At 42.2% G+C, this 23,085-nt stretch overlaps 2 protein-coding genes and 1 long non-coding RNA gene across 9 annotated transcripts in view; 1 reads left to right on the top strand and 2 right to left on the bottom strand.

Annotated features, from left to right (window-relative positions):
- Window positions 1–7,853, bottom strand: part of PCNP (PEST proteolytic signal containing nuclear protein) — an 18,030-nt gene extending 10,177 nt beyond the window's left edge. Inside the window, exons 1-3 of one of the 2 annotated variants that reach the window (XM_038582678.1) lie at window positions 7,698–7,822; window positions 2,086–2,263; window positions 1,848–2,010 (exon numbers count right to left, since the gene is read on the bottom strand). In XM_038582678.1, the coding sequence (XP_038438606.1) occupies window positions 1,848–2,010; window positions 2,086–2,141 (219 nt within the window). In that variant the 5' untranslated portion in view covers window positions 2,142–2,263; window positions 7,698–7,822. Of the gene's footprint in view, window positions 1–1,847; window positions 2,063–2,085; window positions 2,264–7,697 lie in introns of both variants that reach the window. The other variant, XM_038582677.1, reaches the window with a different exon arrangement.
- On the top strand, window positions 7,615–20,784 carry LOC111093812. 2 transcript variants are annotated; one of them, XR_005383212.1, is made up of 5 exons: window positions 7,615–8,081; window positions 9,540–9,643; window positions 10,131–10,308; window positions 18,909–19,089; window positions 19,772–20,784. It is a non-coding gene; the product is annotated as an uncharacterized LOC111093812 (long non-coding RNA). The 2 variants fall into 2 exon arrangements; XR_005383213.1 differs by lacking the exon at window positions 10,131–10,308 and having other exon boundaries at window positions 7,623–8,081; window positions 19,772–20,783.
- Window positions 18,745–23,085, bottom strand: TRMT10C (tRNA methyltransferase 10C, mitochondrial RNase P subunit). 5 transcript variants are annotated; one of them, XM_038582676.1, is made up of 2 exons: window positions 23,063–23,085; window positions 18,745–20,150 (listed from the first exon to the last, which is right to left on the bottom strand). In XM_038582676.1, exon 2 carries the CDS (start codon window positions 20,139–20,141, stop codon window positions 18,873–18,875), a length of 1,269 nt encoding a protein of 422 aa, XP_038438604.1. In that variant the 5' UTR covers window positions 20,142–20,150; window positions 23,063–23,085; the 3' UTR covers window positions 18,745–18,872. The 5 variants fall into 5 exon arrangements, with proteins under 5 accessions (XP_038438604.1, XP_038438602.1, XP_038438601.1 ...); XM_038582674.1 differs by lacking the exon at window positions 23,063–23,085 and adding an exon at window positions 22,798–22,898; XM_038582673.1 differs by lacking the exon at window positions 23,063–23,085 and adding an exon at window positions 22,704–22,859.

Here is a 23,085-nt window from a genome sequence, read left to right as displayed (position 1 = left end):
AAGGGTTAAGTTCCCATACTTTCATAGCTCCGCTAGAACTTAAAGAATAAAACCAAACTATGTCATGCAAGTCCTTTATGATTCGGTTCTCTGGTCTCATTTGAGGCAGCTTTCTATCCATACATTTGCATACCACTTTCCAACTACAAACAATTTCCTGAATGTACCATGTGGCTTCACATATAAACCGCTTTTGCACAGAATTCTTTTTGAGATGCCCTTTGCCCCCTGTCTACAGTGAAGGGCAACTCAAATCACCTCATCAGTGAAATATTCTCTGATTTACTGAAACAAAATGAACCACCCTTTCTTCTATAACACAAATATTTTTTATAAATGTTTGCTTTTGAAGGAATAAGAAATGTTAATTTGGAGACTATGCACAGAGACTCCAGAAATATCCTTTACTCTTTTAAAGACATCACGTGTTTGATGTTGTACAGACAACATAGGACACAAGTACCTGTTGATCAACTATCTTTTCACATCATATAATCAAAAGCAATAGTTTTAACATTTTTGTACCTTACATCTCACGTCCTCAAGATGACTGTGTTTATACTAAAGTTTACTTTATAAAAACAGGTTTTTGTTTTTTAAAGATTAAAATGTTTTATTGAATAAATAGCCTTTTTCAAACAAAACCCTCCCATCTAAAATGATCAGCAATTACTAAATCATGTTAATGATTTAGAAAAAGTAGGGATTTAAATATCTAATTTAGGGGTGTGCCGACCACAGTAAAATCTATTTTCAAGAGTAACATCTATATGGAAGTGTACATTAGAATACATGTTTAATGACAATCAAAAAAACCCCACAAATGTTTATGCAGTTAGTCTATGCAACTTTATAAAAAAAGACCGAACAAAAAGAATTGGCTCAAACAGGAAGAAAATCATGAAGTAAAGAAATTACAAGCTGAATGTCATTTTTTGAAAAAAGGAAAAAAGAAAAAGGCAAAAAAACATAGGGTGGGAGCAGGGTAACTCAAACATACTGCCTCTAGTATGAGCCTGATCCATATCACACTTTTAAGATCTCTAAATGAACATCTAACACAAAAATAAAGCTAAACGCATCTGGCAAAGAAACATTAATTTTCACAGAACAGATATGAATAAACTAGTCAAAAGCAATAATCCTAATAATTTTAGGATTGCTCTTTTAGAGAAGAATATAAACTACTTTCTAAAGTTAACAGTAACATACTACTTAAGTAACATTTTTTTCCTTAAAGATCTATGTGGTTGAAGAATATGAAACTGCCACTTTTATAGGTCAGAAATAGTCAAATACCAAAACTTTGTAAGTTTCAATCTAATACCTCAAAATTTGCCAGATACTCCATGGTTAATGATTATTAATTCAAGCTTTGTATTTAAAGTTGTTCTGTGATAGGATATACAGAGCTCAATGTCCATTTGTAGCTCCAAAGTAACCAGGAAGCTCTTATCAAAGAATACCTCACTAGCACTGATTTCTATAGACATTACTTTTTATATTACTGGAATTGAAATACAAGGAAAATAAGTGAATTTATTTCTGAAAATATTTTTGGGAGGTTTTTGCTCAACTTGGAAAAATTCTAAGCTGTTACTTCATAAACCATATACTCTTTAGAATAGTTGCTCCTTCTCATACTCCAAACTTTTAAAAAGCTTTGAGTTATAACTTGCCCACACCATTCTTGAATGCAGAGCTAAAAACTTCTTAAATACTTCACATAAGTTCACATACGAATATACCTTTTCAGACTCAATTTACCATAATCTCGTAAAAGCAGGTTTCTGAAACAAATTTTTAAGACCCATTATAAACATCATATAGATAAAATAACAACTCACACTTGATCCAAGTTTGATGGATATGGCTGAGGCTTTCTTTGTCGTCTGACTACCTATGGCAAATCCAAACTTGGAGATCTTTGTAGGCTTTGTTGGGAGGTCTGCAGCTTCTTCTTCAGCTGATCGCTTCTCAGCGCTGCGACTGGAACTTTCCCCTCCATTACTGGAAGAAACAGTCTTAGTTTTCACAGGTTTTTCTGCTTCTTCTTCAGGTCCTGGTGAAGTCGAAACAACTTACCAAGATGAGCTATTTTTACTGAGCAGATTGATGGGAGCAGCAACCTCAAAAAGCATCGTTATAAGGAAGATACCTCTGCAGTTGTCACCTACTGACCCAACAGTCTCTTCCACTGTTTGTTAGAGTATACAGCAGGAACTGAGATTGTGTGGCAGTAGAAGAGGCTCCCATGAATTAACTAGCATAAAATACAGAGCAATTTAAAATTATAAACACAGAGTTCACAAAATGTTAAGACCCTTCAACTAAACACTATTATGTAAGTCATATAATAATCTAATCATTTGTGGGGGTTTTGCTTCTTAGAAATTAAGGTCTATAAGTGCTTCTATACAAACTAGTTTGGGAGCAATTGGTCACAACACAGGATAATACATTTGATTAATAAATTCTGGCATTCTTCAATTATGTACTACTAGTTACACAAAGTACCTAGTTGTGTATATTACAAGAACTACAATGTTAATACAGCCTGGAGTAACTTTCTTGAGTGATGTGTTCCTCAAGTACCTCTCACACAATTTTTAGAGTTGAAAAGGAAACTCAAGGAAGATGTCAAGTCATCCCCTTATATAATTTAATTCTACTCCAAACGCTTGGTTATCACCTATTATAACAATCATACTTAGGTTTACACCTGACTTATTCTCGTGGAAAAAAAAGATGAGCTAATTATAATTTCAAACAGTAGAAGCCATAACATATGTAGATTTGGAATGCAGGATGGCTCTCAATAACTTTGTGTTTGTATCAATCAGTGAAGAAATACGTTTGCATCTTGACTATCTTTGGTTCTTTACACTGGCTATTTTAGAAGTAGTCTAGTTGATAATTAAAAATGTTACTTTCTTTCCCCCATTTCACCCTGTAGAATGTTTTCTGCTACACTAGATAGTTTACTTAGGGAGAGAAGATGCTCTAAGTGATAGCCCTGACAACAGTTAAAAAAACAAAACAAAAGAGGACATACAACTAGAATGCAGGAAAAGCAGAAAATCAAACACAAATAAATGGACAAGTAACAGAGTAAAAAATCCAGAGGCTACAAGCTCTCAATCTGTATAATTTTGGAATGATGAGGTCTCTAGATTAATAAGCACTTTGAACAGAACATTTGATTTTGTTTAGAACAAAGGTAACAGGAATTCTTTATTCTCTTTGGATAGGTGGTAAAAGTTGTAATAACAATGCAGGGGAGGTACTAAGTAGGATTAGGATTTGGGATTTCCCCAGGAGACAAAGATAGTACTGAAATGGTTGCTGGAGGTGCCATTTACTTATTTAGATATGAAATTATAAAAGCACCTAAAGAATGTAAGATCAACATTCAATGGTTGAAATACAGAAATCAATTTAGAATTTCTAGGGGTGCTTGAGTGGCTCAGTTAAGCGTCTGCCTTCAGCTCAGGTCGTGACTCCAGCTGGGGTCCTGGGATGGAGCCCCGTATCAGGCTCCCCACTCAGTAGCATCAGCTTCTCCCTCTGCACAACCCCCATGCTCGCTCACTCTCATATAAACAAATCTTTAAAGAAAAACATCAATTTAGAATTTATAAAAAAAGAAACTATTATGCCAACATTAATTTTTTCAAAGCCTAAATTTATAACTAAAAACATCATTCTAAATTTTATTCTGCATTCTGTTCAGTTTTAATCAAGTATGAATTTTACTGTAGAACCCAAACAGTGATAACTATTTCTTTTTGACTGACAGCTAAAACTGCAACTGTAGTCTCTACATACGGGAACATACAGAAAATGCACTGAGTTTGCATAAAGAATCTATACACTAAGGCACAAATTCTGTACAAACACAAACTCCGAAAAACACCAAACAGCATAAAGAACATTTAGTCTTGACTGCACTATATTCTGCTCTTTGAAATGTGACCCAAGAGCTTCACATAATTAGTCAAGACTTCTAGTTCTTATAAAAGAAAATAAAAAACCTATGTTTTCTTAATTCTAGGTCTTTTACCCAGAAAATAATTCTGAACAAGGATCTAGAAAAACTAAAGCATAAGTATAAAACAAAGTGAAAAACATAAATCTTACTGTAATATTAATGCCATTAAGTGTGACAACTGGCTGAACTAGTATGTGATAACATATGGAACACAATACTAACTGTCCAATCCCATGATGCTATAGGGAAGATTTCTATAGACACTGCTATAGAAAAGGTAGCATCAACAGAGAGTTGGGAAAACTGCCACTAATTAAGGAATCAACTGGCAGCAACTCAGTTTTATTCACATTTGCTTTCTCGTCACCTTAAGAGGCAAACTATTAAGACCATCCACATCTCATGTCCACATGGGGGGATGAAACATACTATGCCTAGCAGGTCATTTCCTTTTTATTTTTTTAGAACTTATTTTATTTATTTGATGAGAGACGGAGAACACAAGCAGAGGGAGCAGGAGAAGCAGACTCCTCACTGAGCAGAGAACCTGACATGGGACTCCATCCCAGGACCCTAGGATCACGACCTGAGCTAAAGGCAGGCACTCAACCAACTGAGCCACCCAGGTGCCCCAGCAGGTCATTTCTAAACATGACTGATTCCAGATCCAACAAATTATTTTTGAAGATAGTAAATAACTGTTTGGCTGCACTTAACTCTTTAAGTTTTTTTTTTTTTTTTTTAAAGCAACTGTAAATACTCAACAGCTTTAGAAAATACCTACTCTTCAATGAAGAGATGGGGGAAAGGGAGTGAAGGAAGAAGGGGAGTGTACAATTAGTACTCTTACTTAGCCTTAAATGGCTCAATGTGTCATATGGATTGGAGCTGTTATTTTCTCTTTAGGTAATCCTCTTCTAACAATTATGTAGTAAATACACATAACATTTAAGAAATAAAGCAAATGGAATAAGCAATGAAAATGGAAAAATGTGACAGACAAATATTATCAACGCAACTGTTACTAGATTCTACAAGTCTTTATATAGGTCATTAGAAGAGAAAATTATTTCAACCTAAGGTGAACTTTGAAATATATCACTAAATATCAATATTTATTTCTAAGTCCATTAAAGTGTTTTTCTTTAAATACAACACGTACTACACTTTGGCATTTGGGGGCTTTTAATCAAGAACTGCTGTTTTCAATTTATTTAAGGAGATCTTTATATTTTGGACCATTAAAAACAAAATTTTTAGATGACCATAGATTAGCAATGTGAAAAATTTTAGCCATGTGACTTACATTTTAAAGAATGAATAAATGAATACGGTAATTCGTTTTTAAAAATAAGAAAATCACAATTTATAGCAAAACATGCATATAATTGTATAAAAGTACTAGATGCTTTACCAGAGAATATTTCACAAAAGGGACTTTCATCTAGTTTGCATTCATTTTGAGCTAACAAAGTGTGTAGTTAATGTGAAATCAAATTACACGTGGTACACATGGTACTAGCTTTTTTTTTTTCTTTTCCACTGATTAGCTGGAGAGGAAAGGTGGGCATTGGAGGACAAAGTCACCTTACTCTGAAAAAAAAAAAAAAGTACCTAATAAGAAAGTTTAAGTCTATAAGGGTATATCCTCATGACCCATTTGTATTCTGGTAGCTTCATCTGAAAAAAGGGCACATAGTTACCTCTCCAAAAAGACTGGTGAGCAGCTTATAGGAAAACATAGTCAAGACCCTCCTAGTGGCAGGCATAATGAATGTCGATTTCATTAAAGTAGTTCTTAGATAACTTAAAATAGCACAGGATTACCATGGTTATGATATGGACAGCTTTTTTTTTTTTTAAGATTTATATTTCAAGGAGCTACAAAATTTTAGCCAAAAGAAGAATAAAAATCTGCCCAAAGCCTTATCCGTAGCATTACCAGACTCCTCTTTAAGGTGAGAACAAGTTCAAGTAACTAGCTTCTCTAACTGACATAAATTCATTCGCAACTACTTATTAAAAAAAAAAAATAAATAAATAAATCACAGTTTCAACTTATCCGGGTGTTCAACAGGAACTAAAAATCGGCTGGGATGAGCCCCTAAGACAAGTTTGAGAGTGTTTCACAATAGTGCCAACTTGCCACAAGATTTGCAATGCAGCGATTCCATGGTGTTAAATGTTTTAGCTATGATTTCTCTGTACAAATTCATTAAAAAATATCTTGACATTCAAAAATGGTTTATATGCAACATCACGATTTTCTTGTACAGGCAGGCACATCCAAGGCAAATTATGATGAAGTCAGTAAGGGGTGGGTAGTACTTATTCTAAATCACCCACAGGGATACCATAATTTTTGATCCCAATCACCCCAGTTAATTGTGCACTACCACCCCACATACAAAAACAGGCTACAACGGAAACACCAACATTCCTACTATACGTCTAATTATCCCTCGCGGGGGGGGGGGGGGGGTACATTACACAGTCCAGTTACGCTGACACTTAAGGTGCGTGTGGGCAACACATCAACACATGCTCTCGAGACGCTTAATAAGCCACGCTCCAAAGTTAAAAGGCTGTCTAAAAGCCAGTTAAGATTCTTTAGGTTACACATCTTTGTTTTTCCTCAAACTACTCATTTAAAAAAAAAAATATGTGATTTTACTCAATGACTTGCAAGACGATGTTTGGGGGGACCTTATGGGATAGTCCTACATGGTTTAAGTCGCTGTTTAGTGAACAGAGAACCCTGCGCTTTCCTCAGTTTTTGTGGCCAAAAGGCAGTTCACCTCTACACGTCAGGCTAGTGACGTCCTCCTGACTGCCTTCGCACGCTATTCATCTTCGGTGTTTTCTCAAACTAAATACTTGAGGGGTAAGATGGGAGGGAGTCAGAACGGAAAGGAAAACGTTTCTAAGGATGTCCTGACCGCGCCGCACGTGCCGAGGTACCCGCCTCGCTACCACAAAGGGGGGCGGGGGCCTGGAGAGACGCTGCCCCCCCGCGCTCGGGGACCGGGCGGGGGGGGGGGGGGGCAGGCCGGGGGCGGGCAGGCGGGGGCGCCGCCACAGGACGCGCCACGCGCGGGTGGAGCCGCCCGACCTCGGCCCCGCAGCTGGCGGCCGAGAGCCTAACTCGGGGAAGGCGGTGAAACCCTAGCCCTAGGCCCGCGGCGGCCACCGGCGGGCGGCAAAGGTCCGTCTCCGCGCCGCCCCGCCCCGCCTCACGGCGGCATCGGCCCGGAGCTCGCGGGGGCAGGCCGGGGCCGCTCCACCTCCGGGCCGACAGGGAGAAGCGAACGGACTACTGCGGGGCCTGGGGCCGGCGCGGCGGCCACGGCCGGGGACGCGGCCCGGGCGCGCGCGGAGCCGTGCGCGGTCGTCTGCGGTGCGGCGGCGGCTCCCGCGCGGCCGCTGCGGGTCCCACCCCGAGCCCGAGCCCCCTCCGGGCACCCCTGTCCCTCCTCCTCGGAAGCGGGGCCTCCGCGGGGGCCGGCTCTGCCCCGGCAAGGAGGCGAGGTGGGCCCGGATCCCGGCGGGCCGCGCCGGGCGTGCCCGGGTGTCGCCTGGGCCCAGCACCTGGCCGGGCGAGCGCCAGACCCGCCCGTGCTCGCCCCCGTCCTACCCCCCACCCCGGGGAGCCCAAACAGAGGCCCAGAGCACCCCACGCAGCCCGCGACGCTGGGGTTGTGTTCACCTCCGGCGGCTCCAGCTCGCTGCGGTTTCTCGGGCTTCTCCTCTCCCGCCTTCCCGTCCGCCATTTTCCCCGCCGCGGCCTCCCCTGCAGCCACGCCAAGGACGTCACGGCCCCGCCCAGCCACCATTGAGTTTCGGAGCCGGCGGGCGAGGCGGCGGCCTAGAGCGGCCCGGGAAAGGCCGAGGAGGCCGTTTGGGAAACGGAAGCGGGTGTGACGTCATCCCCCGGCGCCTCTGCAGGAAGGGCGGGAAAGGTTGGGCTGCGTGTCTCCGGAGGACGGCTCGGGGCCTGGCGGGACCTTGCTTAGGCTCCCGGGGTCCAGAGAAGTGGGAGCGTGACTCCGGGAGCGGCGGCGAGGTCTTGTTAAGCTTTCGGCGGACCAGGGTCAGACGACAGCTGAAGCGAGCCAGCTCCGTTCTGGTCTTTGTGGATCACCTGGGCTTTAAAAAAAAGGGGGGGGGAGGGGCCAGTGGGGGCGCCTGGCTAGCTCAAAGGAGCGTGGGACTTGATCTTGGGTCCTGAGCTCCAGCTCCATGTGGGTGTACAGATTACTTAAGTGATTAAAAAAAAAAAGCGTCCTGGGGTGGGAGGATCAGTGTTTATGGAGCGCCCTCTCGTGTCCTGCGTCTTGTTCAGTCCCCACCACAGTTCAGTGCAGGATTACCCGCTTTTTAACTAGGAGAATTGAGGCTAAACGGATAATTTGTCTAAAGTCACGTAGTCAGGGGATCCCTGGGTGGCTCAGCGGTTTAGCGCCCGCCTTCCGCCCGGGGCCTGACCCCGTGGTCCCGGGATCGAGTCCCGCGTCGGGCTCCCTGCGTGGAGCCAGCTTGGAGGCTGCCCTATAACTTTTTAAATGGAGATATAAACACTTTTATGACATTTTTATGTGATATTATTTATTTGTAGATGCCTTTATTTTTGAGTGAGGAAAATGAAGTTCAGAGAGGTCATATACAGCTATGTAGAAGCAGATTCAGTTCCATATATTGCGTTGTAGAAATTAAGGCTTAGAAGATAATCCATTCGCTTGTCAATTCCAGGAGGATTATATGGTGCTCATCTTGCATAGCATTGTTTCCCCAGGACCTAGATTACACCAGTTTCAACAAATATTCATTGAAGAGTTGGGTGCAAGCTTCAATAACCCTCTGCAAATGAGTTAGGCAGTGTAGTGCAGGGCAAAGAGCAGCAGTATTGCTTTAGACAAAAGTGAATTTAAACTGTAATTCTGGGGCACCCGGATGCTCACTCAGTTGAGTGTCGGCCTTTGGCTGGGATTGTGATTGGGCGGGGGTGGGGGTGGGGGGTTTCCTGGTCAGGGGGGAGCCAGCTTCTCCTCTCCTGCTCTTCCTGCTAGTGCTCTCACTCTCTCTCAAATAATCTTTAAAAAATTAAAAAAAAAAAACAAAACTGTAGCTCTGCCATTTGCTAATTCTGTGAGTTTGAACTGAACAATTTTATTGAAAATGTTCAACTATAAAAATGTAATATAGGATTTCTGAGAAGATTAAGCAAGATAATGCTGGTAAAAATTGTAATACAGAGTGCTTAGCTCATGATGGGCATTTGCTTAGCAGTACCTATTAACCTCTAAAGAGCTATTCAAATAATGATTTAAAAAGCTGGAAATAGGAGGTAATATGAGCAACTATTATTTTAATTTAGATGTGTGAGATGGCAGCTAGGATATTCAACATTTGTTCATGTCTGCTATATGCCAAGTATACTTGCACAGTTTGCTATGCATAGTTTGATAGTTTTTAACATGAAATCAGGTGCATTAAATTATCACAACAACCCCATGAATTTAGTGCTACTATACTCTCATTTTTACGGAAGACGAAACTGGGACACTGAAAAGGCAAGAGACGAAACAAACTTGGAATTCAGGCAGAGAGCTACAACAAAACCAGAGAGGAAAAGTAGCCAATCAGAGTTTCACTGTGAGTATATTCTTTTATTTATTTAGGGTTTTCTTTTTTTTTTTTTTTTTTTTTTTTAATTTTTTTTTATTTATTTATGATAGTTACAGAGAGAGAGAGAGAGGCAGAGACACAGGCAGAGGGAGAAGCAGGCCCCATGCACCGGGAGCCCGATGTGGGATTCGATCCCGGGTCTCCAGGATCGAGCCCTGGGCCAAAGGCAGGTGCTAAACCGCTGCGCCACCCAGGGATCCCTATTTAGGGTTTTCTTAGTGTAATTGACACACAATGTTAAATTAGTTTCAAGTGTACAACACAGTGGTTTGACAAGTCTACATTATGTGATGCTCACCACAAGTGTAGCCACCATCTGTCCCCATACTATGCTGTTACAGTTATCACTGACTGTATTCTTTATGCTGGGCCTTTTATTCTTGTGACTTACTCATTCCATGACTGAAGCCTCTATGTCCCACCATGAGTCGTGGTTTGTTGTTGTTGTTTTTAGGGAGGGACGTGGGGAAAGTCAAGGAAGAGTAAGAGAGAGGATCCCAGGCAGGCTCCATGCCCAGTACAGAGCCTGACGTGGGGCTCAATCTCCAACCCCAAGACCATGAACTGAACAGAAACCAAGTGTCGGATAGTTAACCAACTGAGCCACCCAGGCGCATTGCCCTGCCCCACCTGTGAGTAGATTCGTAATATAGCTTTGGAATCTTACTATATTTCCCTATAACATCCTCAAATTTCCGTATACATCAGAATGACCAGGGCCTGTTAATAAAACGCAGTTGAAACTCTGGTATCACTGCCAGAGTTCTTGATTCAGGTAGACTCAGCGGGGCCCCCAAATGCACATTTCTAACCATTTCCCAAATGATGTGGATCCTGCTGGACTGGGGACCACACTTAGAGAACCACTGCCCTAATAAATTCACTTTCTTAGACTATTTTTACACGTTCTCTGCTCTCCAAACTTTTTTGGAGAGTATTTACTCTCCCCCTAGGTCGATGATTTTGCTCCTTATTTTCATGGAGAAAATAATAGAAATCAAAACAGAACTGCATATTCTCACCATCTCTGTGGTGTGGTACCTGCATTTGTACTTAAATTTTTTCTTCTCTGTTACTTATGCAATAGATCCCATCCTCTTGTTTACACACAAGAGCATCACTCCTCTCACTCCACTGTTTCGTCAGATCATCAGATTATCCTCCATAACTGGATCATTCCCAACAGCATACATACATGTTTTCATATCTCTCATCAAGAAAGAAGACTTCTTTTGATCTTGTGTCTTCCTCTAGCTTGGTACCATTTTCCGTCACATGGGAACTCTTTGAGAGGATTGTTTATACTCACTATCTCCAATATCTCTTTGGTATCTGGTACCTACTGTGGTACTGTGGTACCCAGAACCTTCTTCCAAACCACTGTTCTTTCACTTTTGTGACTGCAATAGTTTCCTAACTGGTCCCCCTTATAGAATCTTGTCTCAATACAGCAACCAAAGCAGTCCTTTTAAGATGAATCTGATTCATCCACTAAAGAAAATTCTAAGTACTTGTTATGTGCTAGGACCCCAGGAATACAGCAGTGAATAAATCAGGGAAAAAAAAAAAAATCCCTGCCCTCAGTCAGCCTCAGTGGCTCAGCTTTAGTGCTGCCTTCAGTCCAGGGCGTGATCCTGGAGACCTAGGATCAAGTCCCACGTCAGGCTCCCTGCATGGAACCTGCTTCTCCCTCTGCCTATGTCTCTGCCTCCCTCTCTCTCTCTGTGTCTCTCATGCATAAATAAATAAAATCTTCAACAAAAAAATCCCTGCCCTCATGTATTCTAATTCTTTTTTAAAAAATATTTGAGAGATGGAATCCCTGGGTGGCGCAGCAGTTTGGCGCCTGCCTTTGGCCCAGGGCGCGATCCTGGAGACCCGGGATCGAATCCCACATCGGGCTCCCGGTGCATGGGAGCCTGCTTCTCCCTCTGCCTGTGTCTCTGCCTCTCTCTCTTTCTCTCTCTCTGACTATCATAAGTAAATAAATAAAAATAAAATTAAAAAATAAAATTAAAAAATAATTTGAGAGAGAGAGAAAGAGAGTGAGCAGGGGCAGGGACAGAGAGAGAAAGAGAGAGGGAGGGAGAAGCAGATTCACACTGAGCAGGCAGCCTGATGCAGGTGGGTCCCAGGACCCCGGGACCATGACCTGAACCAAAGGCCAATGCTTAACCAATGAGCCACCCATGTGCCCCCTAATTCTTCTGTTATAACATCAAGAATATGTCATTTCTTAAGATTTTATTTTTTTAATTTTTATTTATTTATGATAGTCACAGAGAGAGAGAGAGGCAGAGACACAGGCAGAGGGAGAAGCAGGCTCCATGCACCGGGAGCCCAACGTGGGATTAGATCCAGGGTCTCCAGGATCGCGCCCTGGGCCAAAGGCAGGCGCCAAACCGCTGAGGCACCCAGGGATCCCGAATATGTCATTTCTTTGTTCAGGACCATCTGATCTTCCCATCTCATTCACAGTAGAGACCAAAGTTCTTAGGATGGACTAAGAGGCTTATATGACAGACCTGCAGCTACTCCTCTAACTTCATCTTCAGCTTTCTTTACCCACTCGGTTTCAGCCACACTAGCCTGCTTGTACCTTGAACCCTCAGGCTTTTGCATTCAATCTTTCCTTTACTTGGAACTCCATCCATGTCTCCATAGCTTACTCTTTCGTCCTTCAGGTCTCTGTTTCAGTGTCATTTTATCAGTCTTTGTGCAAATTAGAAAAGGGATACTCTTTTATTGGATACGATCCTTTAAGTACATGGCTTTTTTTTTTTTTTTTTTTTTAAGTACATGGCTTAAAGGCAAATAATGCCTTAGTCTGAAGAAAATGGTGTTTCTTCCTTCTAGCAAACATGGCCCTGCACCAGAGTGCATGGCTTGGAGAGGTGTGCAGTGAGCAACCTGCTTAGAAGGTATACCTCAATCACCTTTTATAAGATAGTAATGCCACCTCACCCCAGCATTCTGCTTCCTTTCTTAACCTTGCTAAAGTTAATTTGATGTCAGGCAAGACCCACAAAATGGGGGCTTGATCCAGTGGCCCAGTCCAAGTCACAAGTCTAAACCTAAGTCAACCTGCACTTATGGGAAACAAAAGTGCCAAGAAAATCTAACATAGACCAGTCACAGACCTCAGCTTTCGCTAGTTTATCTTACCTGAGAAAAGACCTCTTAGCTCTGTTTTTGAATTGCCCCTTCTGATGCTCTATAAAACTCTCTCTTGCCCCGAATCTCTCTGAATAGTGTACCACTGCTGTTAGGCACTGTACTCCCCCAATCCATGGATTGTTTTCCCTTGAATAAAGGACATCAAACTTGTTGCTAAATTATATTGTATTATTTTTGTCATTTGACAACCTTCGTTATCACTTATTACCATCTGACTTTTAACATATTTATGTCTGTCTCCTTTCTCTCACCAGAATTTTTTTTTTCTCACCAGACTTTAATATCCATGAAGGCTGGGAATATTTTGTTCACCACAGTATCACCAACACCTAAAACACTTTTAGGCACATTATAAGTGCTCAAATAAATATTTGCCGAATAAATGAGCCAATGAGGAAGCTGCTAAAGTGAGAAAAATCAATTACTGTGGTTTAGAATTCAAGGGAGAAGTATTCCAAAGAGGGAAGAGTTCAGGGTGATATGCAACAGTTCATTAATTCGTATGAAGTGGCCACTGAATCTGGCTGTTTTGATGCAAACACAAAACAGCTCACACGATTATCAAGCGGTAGCCTACAGCTGCACTATTCCATGTGGCAGCCACTGGCTCCATTGACTATTAAGCACTTTAAACGTAGGTAGCACAAATGAAGAACTGAACTTTTAATATTACTTGATTTAAACTAAAAAAAATGGAAGCACAACTCTACTGTTTTGATAGGACTGCATTTTACTTTAAGCATTGAAAATTTGGCATTCAAGTTAAGATATGCTGTCACCATTAAAACACATACCGGATTTTGAAGGGTTAGTATATAAAAAGAGAACATGAATTAAAATCTCATTAGTTTTTATGCTGATTACAAATCAAAATGATAATATGTGGGCATATGTATTAATTAAAATATATTAAAGTTAATTTCACCTGCTTATTTTTAATATGACTACTGGGATTTTTTTTTTAATTTTTATTTATTTATGATAGTCACACAGAGAGAGAGAGAGGCAGAGACACAGGCAGAGGGAGAAGCAGGCTCCATGCACCGGGAGCCCAACGTGGGATTCGATCCTGGGATCGCGCCCTGGGCCAAAGGCAGGCGATAAACCGCTGCACCACCTGGGGATCCCTACTGGGAGTTTTAAATGCACATATGCTATTGAAAGGCAGTATGGGGAGGAAACAAAAACAGTGTTCTGAATAATTGCTTAAAGGAGCTGGCCTAGGTATTCAGAACTTAAACTGGGTAATATAGTACGGATAATAGTTAACAAGTAAAGACTTCTTTTTTAAAAAAAAAGATTTTATTTACTCATTCATGAGAGATACAGAGAGGCAGAGACATAGGCAGAGGGAGAAGCAGGCTCCATGCAGGGAGCCCAATGCAGGACTTGATCCCAGGACTCAGGATCATGCCCTGAGTCAAAGGCAGGCACCAAACCGCTGAGCCACCCAGGCATCCCAAGACTTCTTTTAAAATTGTTTTAATAATTAAAATCTGGGAGGTTGGTAGCATGTTTGAAAAGAGCAGGAAGAGAGCTAGAAATGGTATTATATGAAAACATCTAATAGGTAAGAAGATAATTAGAACGTAGGCAACAAAAAATTACCTTCAAAGTGGATGAATATTATAAATCATTCAGTGTTTTAGATAAAAAGAAAAGGCCACTACTTCCTACTTAGTGCCTGAGAAATCAGACTATTGTTTGGAGAAGTCGAAGCAGTATCTGGGGTTTTGTTAAGTTCCAAATTCCATTTGGAGAATTAAAATTGTATGAGTTCAAACTGTGAATGAGCATGCCCTTATGATTTATCTGCGTTAAGAGTCTTAGAAATCAGTTACACTTAGCTATTTGAAGATTTTATTTATTTATTCATGAGAATACACAGAGAGGAGAGAGAGAGAGAGAGGCAGAGACACAGGCAGAGGGAGAAGCAGGCTCCATGCAGGGAGCCTGATGTGGGACTCGATCCCGAGTCTCCAGGATCACGCTCTGGGCTGTGGGCGGCGCTAAACCGCTGAGCCACCAGGGCTGCCCTACTTAGCTATTTGGAAAGAAAATGATCGTTTAAAAAAATTTAAATTCTAGGGATCCCTGGGTGGCGCAGCGGTTTGGCGCCTGCCTTTGGCCCAGGGCGTGATCCTGGAGACCCGGGATCGAATCCCACATCGGGCTCCCGGCATGGAGCCTGCTTCTCCCTCTGCCTGTGTCTCTGCCTCTTTCTCTCTGTGTGACTATCATAAATAAATAAAAATTAAAGAAAATAAAAAATAATAAAAAATTTAAATTCTAGTGTTATCCCAGTGAAATATCTTTTTTTTTAAGAATTATTTTTATTTATTTATGATAGACATTGAGAGAGAGAGAGGCAGAGACACAGGCAGAGGGAGAAGCAGGCTCCCATGCCGGGAGCCCAACGCGGGACTCGATCCCGGGACTCAAAAAATACACTCAAGGACAAACTTGCATATACTCTTAGAAATTCCGTATCGTTTGAACGTAGTCTCAATTAGATAATTAGTGAATATTTACTTAGCATTTATGAGCCAGACTCCATATTAGATGTTTTATGAGTAAGAACTATTTCTAATCTTTTCATAGATGAGGAAAACTCAAATTTCAAGAGATTAAACAATTCAGGTGTCAGAGCTGGAACCCGGGGTACTCCCTGGGCTGGGACTTGGCAGATCAGTAAGGTGTCCTAGGAGCCTCACTCTAGGTGCCAGTCCTGTCGGGAATCCTAAACCCTTGTTCTTAATTAACCACAGTACTATTTTATCTTTATTGTATCTCAAATGGCTCAAGTATTAGCACCTTGCCACTTGGTTGGGCCAAAGGTTGAAATTCATTCAGAACGCATTTATCACCAGGTCTGAGTCTACACATCGTTTTCTGAAGGCCTCTCCAGATCCCACTCACGAGTTTAGGTTAGGCATCCATTGTTTTTCCATTGCACTTCATACTCGCCTTACTGTAGAGGACATAATTTATATTTTGAAAGCCAGGACTTTAGAGTGAGACATCTTTTGAATTGAGACTATACTTAAAGGCTGAATTTTGAGTACATTTTCCTTATCCGTAAGAAAGATACTAAGCAACTGAGTTACAGATACTATTATAGCACCTATAACTTAGTTGTTTAAATAATTCGTATAAACTTCATATTGAGTAGATACTTAGTATTTGGTAAAAGATTAAATACTTCCTTGAGAAATGTATTGGACTGCACATCTCATGTTCATTCCCAGTTCAGAAACTAGGTAGAAGTAGTTGGCCATCCATCTCTATTTTCCATGTTTTCAAAAAATTTAATGGAGCAGGTAGTCTACAATCAACATTTCCTAAAGTTCTTCTCTTAGGAAACAAATACACATTTTCTGAAGTATGTTAAGACTTACTAGGTAGCAAAAGGCAGAAATCCAACTCAAACTGGCTTTGCAAAAAAAAAGGGGGATATACGAGAGGGATTACCAGAGTATAACATGAGGTTTGACCAACCAATAAAGGCTAAAGGCAAATCCACAGCTGGACCTCAGGGATAAATGGAAACAGGGATTTAAACAGCTCCAAAAACTGGTCTTATTTTCATGTAAGCTTCACTCTCTCCTACTACATAGCCGGTCTTGCTTTATAAAAAGGAAAGACACCATCAATTCCAGAGCTTCCTATCTGTCAAAGCCCACCATCGGATAGTGACATGGGTTTAGCTCTCAAATCCAAAAATCCCAGGAAAGGGTTCTGACTGACTGATCTTAAAGTTAGATGCCCATCTCTAAGCTTGAATGAGGTGTCTCCTTTGGGGTAATCAGCTGTGGCCAGGATAAGCTCTGTAAAAATATGGCAGCTTCCATTCAAATCACATGGCTGAAGAAAGTTTTTCCTAGAAAAGCAAAGCTGGAGCGCCTGGGTGGCTTAGTCGGTTGTATCTGATTTCAGCTGGGGTCATGATCTCAGGGTCCTGGAATGGAGCCCCACATCCACAACCAGCTACCCGCTCAGCAGGGAATCTGCTCCTGCCTCAGCCCTCACTCGCAAATAAAACCTAAAAAAAAAAAAAAAAAAAAAAGGAAAGTTCTCTATACTATAGTAGGGAAGTGCTAAGTGCTGTATGTAATGTTCATCAAATAACTCCCCCTTTTTTCTAAGAGGACAAGAAATCAATTTCACACACACCCCCAAAACCATTTTTTAATAATATAGCCAAATCCCATGATACACCAAGGAATGTCTTAACTTTTTGTTTAACCAAGATTCGGTTAAACAATAAATTTTAGTGCTTAACACATGCCCAGCATTGTACTAAATGTTACCTTAATAAGTGAATCACACCACCTGAAGTTTAAAATCTTTTATCGGTTTTTTGTAAAGACTTTATTCACGAAACACACACAGAGAGGCAGAGGCAGAGGGAGAAGCAGTCTCCTAGAAGGGAGCCTGATGTGGGACTCATTCTTCCGGTACCCCGGGATCAAACTCTGAGCCGAAGGCAGATGCTCAACCACTGAGTCACCCAGGCATCCCTCTGTATCAATTGTTGATGAAATGGTAGTTTTTGGCATTGTTAAAGGAATATTTTAGAAGGAAAATGGAGGGGCACCTGGGTGGCTTAGTTAAGCAGCCAACTCTTGATTTCAGCTTAGGTCATGATCTCAGGGTCCTGGGATGGAGCCTTGAATCAGGGGGCCTCTACCCTCAGCACGGAGTCTGCCTGAGGATTCACTCTCCCCCGACCCCTCCTCCTATCCTCTCTAAATCAATCAATAAATCAATCTTAAAGTAGGGGAGGCACCTGGGTGGCTCAGTTGGTTAAGTGTCTGCCTTCAGCTCAGGTCATGACCGCCAGGTCCTGGGATGGTCCTGAGCAGGGAGCCTGCTTCTCCCTCAACTTCTGACCCTCCCCCACTTCATGTGCATACACTCTCACACTCTCTCGCAAATAAAATCTGAAAAAAAAAAGAGGGGTGGGGAATGGAGTCTGAGACTGAAAAATATTCACAAAAAAGCTACAGCAATAGTACAATTGTTTTACTGGGCTCAACAAACTTGGACAATTCATTTATTTTTTTATCTATTTTTATTTTTTTTTAAATGATAGGGGTGCCTGAGTGACTTAGTCACTTAAACATCCAACTTTTTTTTTTTAATTTTTATTTATTTATAATAGTCACAGAGAGAGAGAGAGAGAGAGAGAGAGAGAGGCAGAGACACAGGCAGAGGGAGAAGCAGGCTCCATGCACCGGGAGCCTGATGTGGGACTTGATCCCAGGTCTCCAGGATCGCGCCCTGGGCCAAAGGCAGGCGCCAAACCGCTGCGCCACCCAGGGATCCCTATCTATTTATTTTTAAAGATTTTATTTATTCATGAGAGACAGAGAGAGAGAGAGAGAGAGAGAGAGAGGCAGAGACCTAGGCAGCAGGAGAAGCAGGCTCCATGCAGGGAGCCTGATGTGGGACTCAATCCCAGGACTCCAGGATCACGCCCTGGGCCAAAGGCAGGCGCTAAATCGCTGAGCCACCCAGGGATTCCCATGGACAATTCTTTTAACTAAGACTATTATTTTTAGGGCAGCCCCAGTGGCCCAGCGGTTTGGCGCCTCCTTCAGCCGGGGTGTGATCCTGGAGACCCGGGATCAAGTCCCACATCGGGGTCCCTGCATGGAGCCTGCTTCTCCCTCTGCCTGTGTCTCTGCCTCTCTCTTTCTGTGTCTATGAATAAGTAAAATCTTAAAAAAAAAAAAAAAAAAGTATTATTTTTATAGTAAACAAAATATATTTCCAAAGTTTTGCAGAAATTTAATTAATTGGGGAAAAACACACTTCGGTTTGGAAAGAAAACCTTTAAAAGAAAGAAAAAGTGGAATTCCATTTAGGAAGAAATATACCAGCAGAACTGTATTTCCACCGTTTGCCTTTTCTCTTCCAGTTTTATTAACTGACATACATTACAGTATAAATTGGAGGCATACAGCATCATGGTTTGATTTACATATATTGTGACCATTTAAGTTATCCAGTATTCTCATTTAAGCCACCTTTTCTGTGTGTGTATTTTTAGAGAGTCTTTTGGAAATGAATTAAAAGTCTTTGACCTCTTCAATCTGTTGACAAGCTCTTCTTGAGAAGACGGAGATATCTCCAGATAACCAGCATGTTTTCTCTTAGGAACAAACCTCAGAGCCTCTTCCCAACTACCAGTGTTTTTCAGGCATAACAAAATACGCATCATTTGATCTAAGGTGAGATTTTTGGTACCAGTATCCCACTGTAAATATCTATCTAATGGAAGGCATTCTGTTGCCAGCTTCAGCCGTTTTGCTTTGGCTAGGGATATGCCTTTCTGCGTTCCTTTATCAACAAAAGACCCCACCACGTAAATTTTATCATGCTTGAAAGTAGTCATAACATTGGGAGAATCTGCAGTTAAATATATAATACTATCCTTTGGGAATAAATCTATGTAAGACTTTTCTGTTGTTGTTAAAAGCAATTTACTCCATTTTTCTTCATAACGTCTAACTAACTCTTTATGATAAACACCACCTACTTGAAGGTTGCAGAAATAAATATGGAAAGGATCGACATCTCTTCTGTTCCATCCTTCAGATTCTAAAAGTTGGCAAACAGTATTCCGAAGTTCTTTTGGTTTCATATAGTTACCATAATCCATGTCAAAAACCAAAGGCTGCCCGAATTGCATGGCCTGAGCACCTTTCCAGCCCATAGCAGTGTCCATATTCCTATCCCAAAGTCGTAGAAATAGAAAGTTTTGCTGTTTATCTTCCTTAGTGGTTTCTAGCAGCTGGTCTTTTATTGCTTTTTCCTTTGTTGCTGCTTTCAATTCCTTTTTTGTTTGCCTAGCTTTTTTTGCTTTTTCCTTGATATATAAATATCTTAAGTATTTTTTCTTTGATGATTTAGAAACACATTCCATGGCAGTTTTGAGTTCTTCTTCACTGATGTGTTCTGGTACTTCTCTGCCAAGCAATCTCCACATCTCAATTAACTCCTTCATGGCAACTACAGGATCTTCATCTTTGCTACCTGAGTCAGCTGAAACATCTTGCACACTAGATTTCATCGTAATTTTCCAACTATCCAATTCCAGCTTTTCAGGAGGTGATGTACTCTCCTTATTGGGATAGGACACAGCTGGTATCTTGGAAGACAAGTATCGTTGCAGAACTCCTGAACATAAAACCCTTCTCTTCCTAGGAATGGTAAATGGCACCAAAAATCTGGCCAAAGATCTTAAGATGATACTACCATTCATTTTGAGGAAAACAGACATGTAAGACCCCTATAAAAGAAGCAAAATGTAATGCAAAGTTAGATAAAGATGTTTAAAACCTGTCAACTAATTGTGCAAGTATAAATTTGAGACCCCCAAAAAGCAACTGATTTTTGAAACACAAAGTAAGCTCAACGTTATTTGCTATTCCATTAATTTTTCCTAGACTCCTGTGGCCTAGAGCCTGTAATCACTCACCAGGCTAAAAGTTTAACTTATTTGGGTTATTTTAGACATGAATTTCACTATTGCTTCAGGGAAAAGAATACCTTGAAGATCTTTTTTAGATTTGTATTTAGGGGCCCAGGATAACAGTATTTCTGGGTAACAAAGTAATGTACTGCTGAAAGGGGGAGATCATGACACTGTATTCTTCTCCATTCTATACTGAGTCCGGATACAGACCCAAACACAAGATCCTTAACATAAGCAACACGTCAAGACAAGAAGACGAAGGGCAGAAAAGCTAAAGAGGATGGCATCTACTGAAAAAAACCCTTAGGAGCTGCTTTATTAATGCTCTTATGTTTTCAAAAAAGAAACAGAGGAAGACCTACTTATTCAAAAACAAAATAGAAGTGCGTGGGTGCCTCGGTCTATTAAGCGGCTGCCTTGGGTTCGGATCAGCAATTTGGAAAGGGAAGGGAAAGAGAGTATCTTTTTTTTTTTTTTTTAAGATTTTATTTATTTGTTCATGAGAGGCAGAAACACAGGCAGAGGCCAAAGCAGACTCCCTGCAAGGAGCCTGATGTGGGACTCGATCCCAAGACCCTGGGATCACAACCTGAGCCGAAGGCAGATGCTGAGCCACCCAGGCGTCCCGAGAGATTTTATTTTATTTTTTTTTAAGATTTATTTATTTATTTATTCAGAGAGAGAGAGAGAAAGAGGCAGAGACACAGGCAGAGGGAGAAGCAGGCTCCAAGCAGGGAGTCGGATGTGGGACACGATCCAGGGTCTCCAGGATCACACCCCGGGCTGCAGGCGGCGCCAAACCGCTGCGCCACCGGGGCTGCCCTCCGAGAGATTTTAATATGTTGATTTGAAGTGTTTCTTGTGTTGAATGGTGACTGAAGCCATGGAGATAGATTAGACCTCACATGTAAAATTTTAGATTGGAAAAAAAAAAAAAAAAAAGAGGGCTACAGACAGGTATTCATCCATTTGCTGAAGCCAGAAACTGGGAGTCATTTTATTACCGCCCTCACACCCACCATATATAATCCAGCGGAATTATAGTCCCTTTATTTTCTAAGTACATCTTGACTCCAGTCACTTCTTTTGAATCCCATTATCTTAACTGCATCCTCTAGCGTCCAGATCTGCTCTGCCTCACCTCTAACCCATTTGGAGTTAGTGCAAATCTGATCAGTGCACTCATATCGTTCCCAGTGTGTATTTGAAATCCATGGCTGCCAGGCTACATTGCAAACTTGGCTCAAAGTTTTCCACAAAACTTCAGCTACATCTCTAGTTATTCCTCATCTCAAGCTTCGCTGCAAGCATCCCTCCTACTAGTTCTTACAGCACACTCGACCTCTCTATCATAGCGTTTGTGACGCTGTTTGGTCTTTGCCAGGCTACTTACTTGTCTGACGAGGTGGTACATGCTACCAGGACAAGGACTCTACTAACATTGAACTCAGTGCCTGGCAGTTTATGGCTGATAGGAATGACTTAAGTATTTTTCAAATAAATATCCTGGACCAATCGATTTCACATTTAAAACATGTTCCGTTATATTTTTTTAAAACAAAGTTTAGTTTTGGGGCAGGTGGCTGGCTCAGTTGGTAGAGCATGTGACTCTTGATCTTGGGGTCCTGAGTTCAAGTCCCACCTTGGATATACAGCTTATTTAAATATTCTTTTCTAGTTGCTTTTTTTTGTTTTGCCCCCCCCCCCTTTTTAAGACTTTATTTATTCATGGGGGGGGGGGGTGGGGGCAGAGGGAGAAGCAGGCTCCATGCAGGGAACCTGACGTGGGACTCGATCCCGGATCTCCAGGATCACGCCCTGGGCCGAAGGCAGGCGCTAAACCGCTGAGGCGTCCCTTTTTTTTTTTTTTTTAAAGTAATCTCTTCACCCAATGTGGACTCTCACTCAGGTCCCCGAGATCAAGAGTCGAGGCTTTTCAGACTGAGCCAGCGGGCGCCCCATGTTGACATCTTTCCAAAACAATTCAGGCTCCCTGAAATATTTAACGGGGAGTCCTCCGCCCCAATATGAGGAACACTGATTTCAGAAACAAAGTCCTTCGAGTTTTGTCTTTGTAACTCGCAAAGATTTTTTTTTTTTAGAAACGAATCCCAAAACGAATCCCAAAAAAAAAATTTTTTTTTTAATCATAGAAACGAATCCCAAATTTTAAAACAAACAAGGAAATCATTTACGGCAACAGGGCTCTTGTTCCAGGTCTCCTCCTCCTCGTTCCTGACCTCACTGGGCCTCCCCTCGCCTGCGGGCCTCCCGGGCGCACACGCGCCGCGGCGTTCCCGAGGGGGGCCCGGGTCCTCTCAGCTCAACACACACGACTAAGAGGACAGCAAACACGCGCATCCCTACCCGGAGTGCAGACACAGAGGCCCCGCTGCTGCCCGCCGCAGGGACCCCGGCGGGACGCGAGCTCCGCGGGGAAGCGCCGAGCGGGAACGCGCACCTCAGTCGCCGCTCCGCTCGGCGGCTCCGCTTCCGGACCTCAGGGGCCCCCGCCGCAGCCGGAAGTCCCGCCCCCTCTCCCCGGCGCTTCCCTATGACGTCGGCCGCTAGCCGACCGCCTTCCGGTCCTGACCGCCGCGCGGTCGTGGGGACCCTGGGCCCCGGGTTTGCGGCCGTGCCAGGGGCCTCTAACCCGCGTGTGCTCCTCGCTGGTTTTAACCTCTTACACCAACTCTTTAGAGAATTTCGCTTCCTCTTCACTTAACCTGCTCTCGCCGTGGTGAGAAAG

This window comes from Canis lupus, chromosome 33 (assembly GCF_011100685.1).
Source record: "Canis lupus familiaris isolate Mischka breed German Shepherd chromosome 33, alternate assembly UU_Cfam_GSD_1.0, whole genome shotgun sequence".
Lineage (NCBI taxonomy): Eukaryota > Metazoa > Chordata > Mammalia > Carnivora > Canidae > Canis > Canis lupus.
Note: the sequence above shows the minus strand (reverse complement) of the source record. Positions and strands in the feature narration are given on the sequence as shown.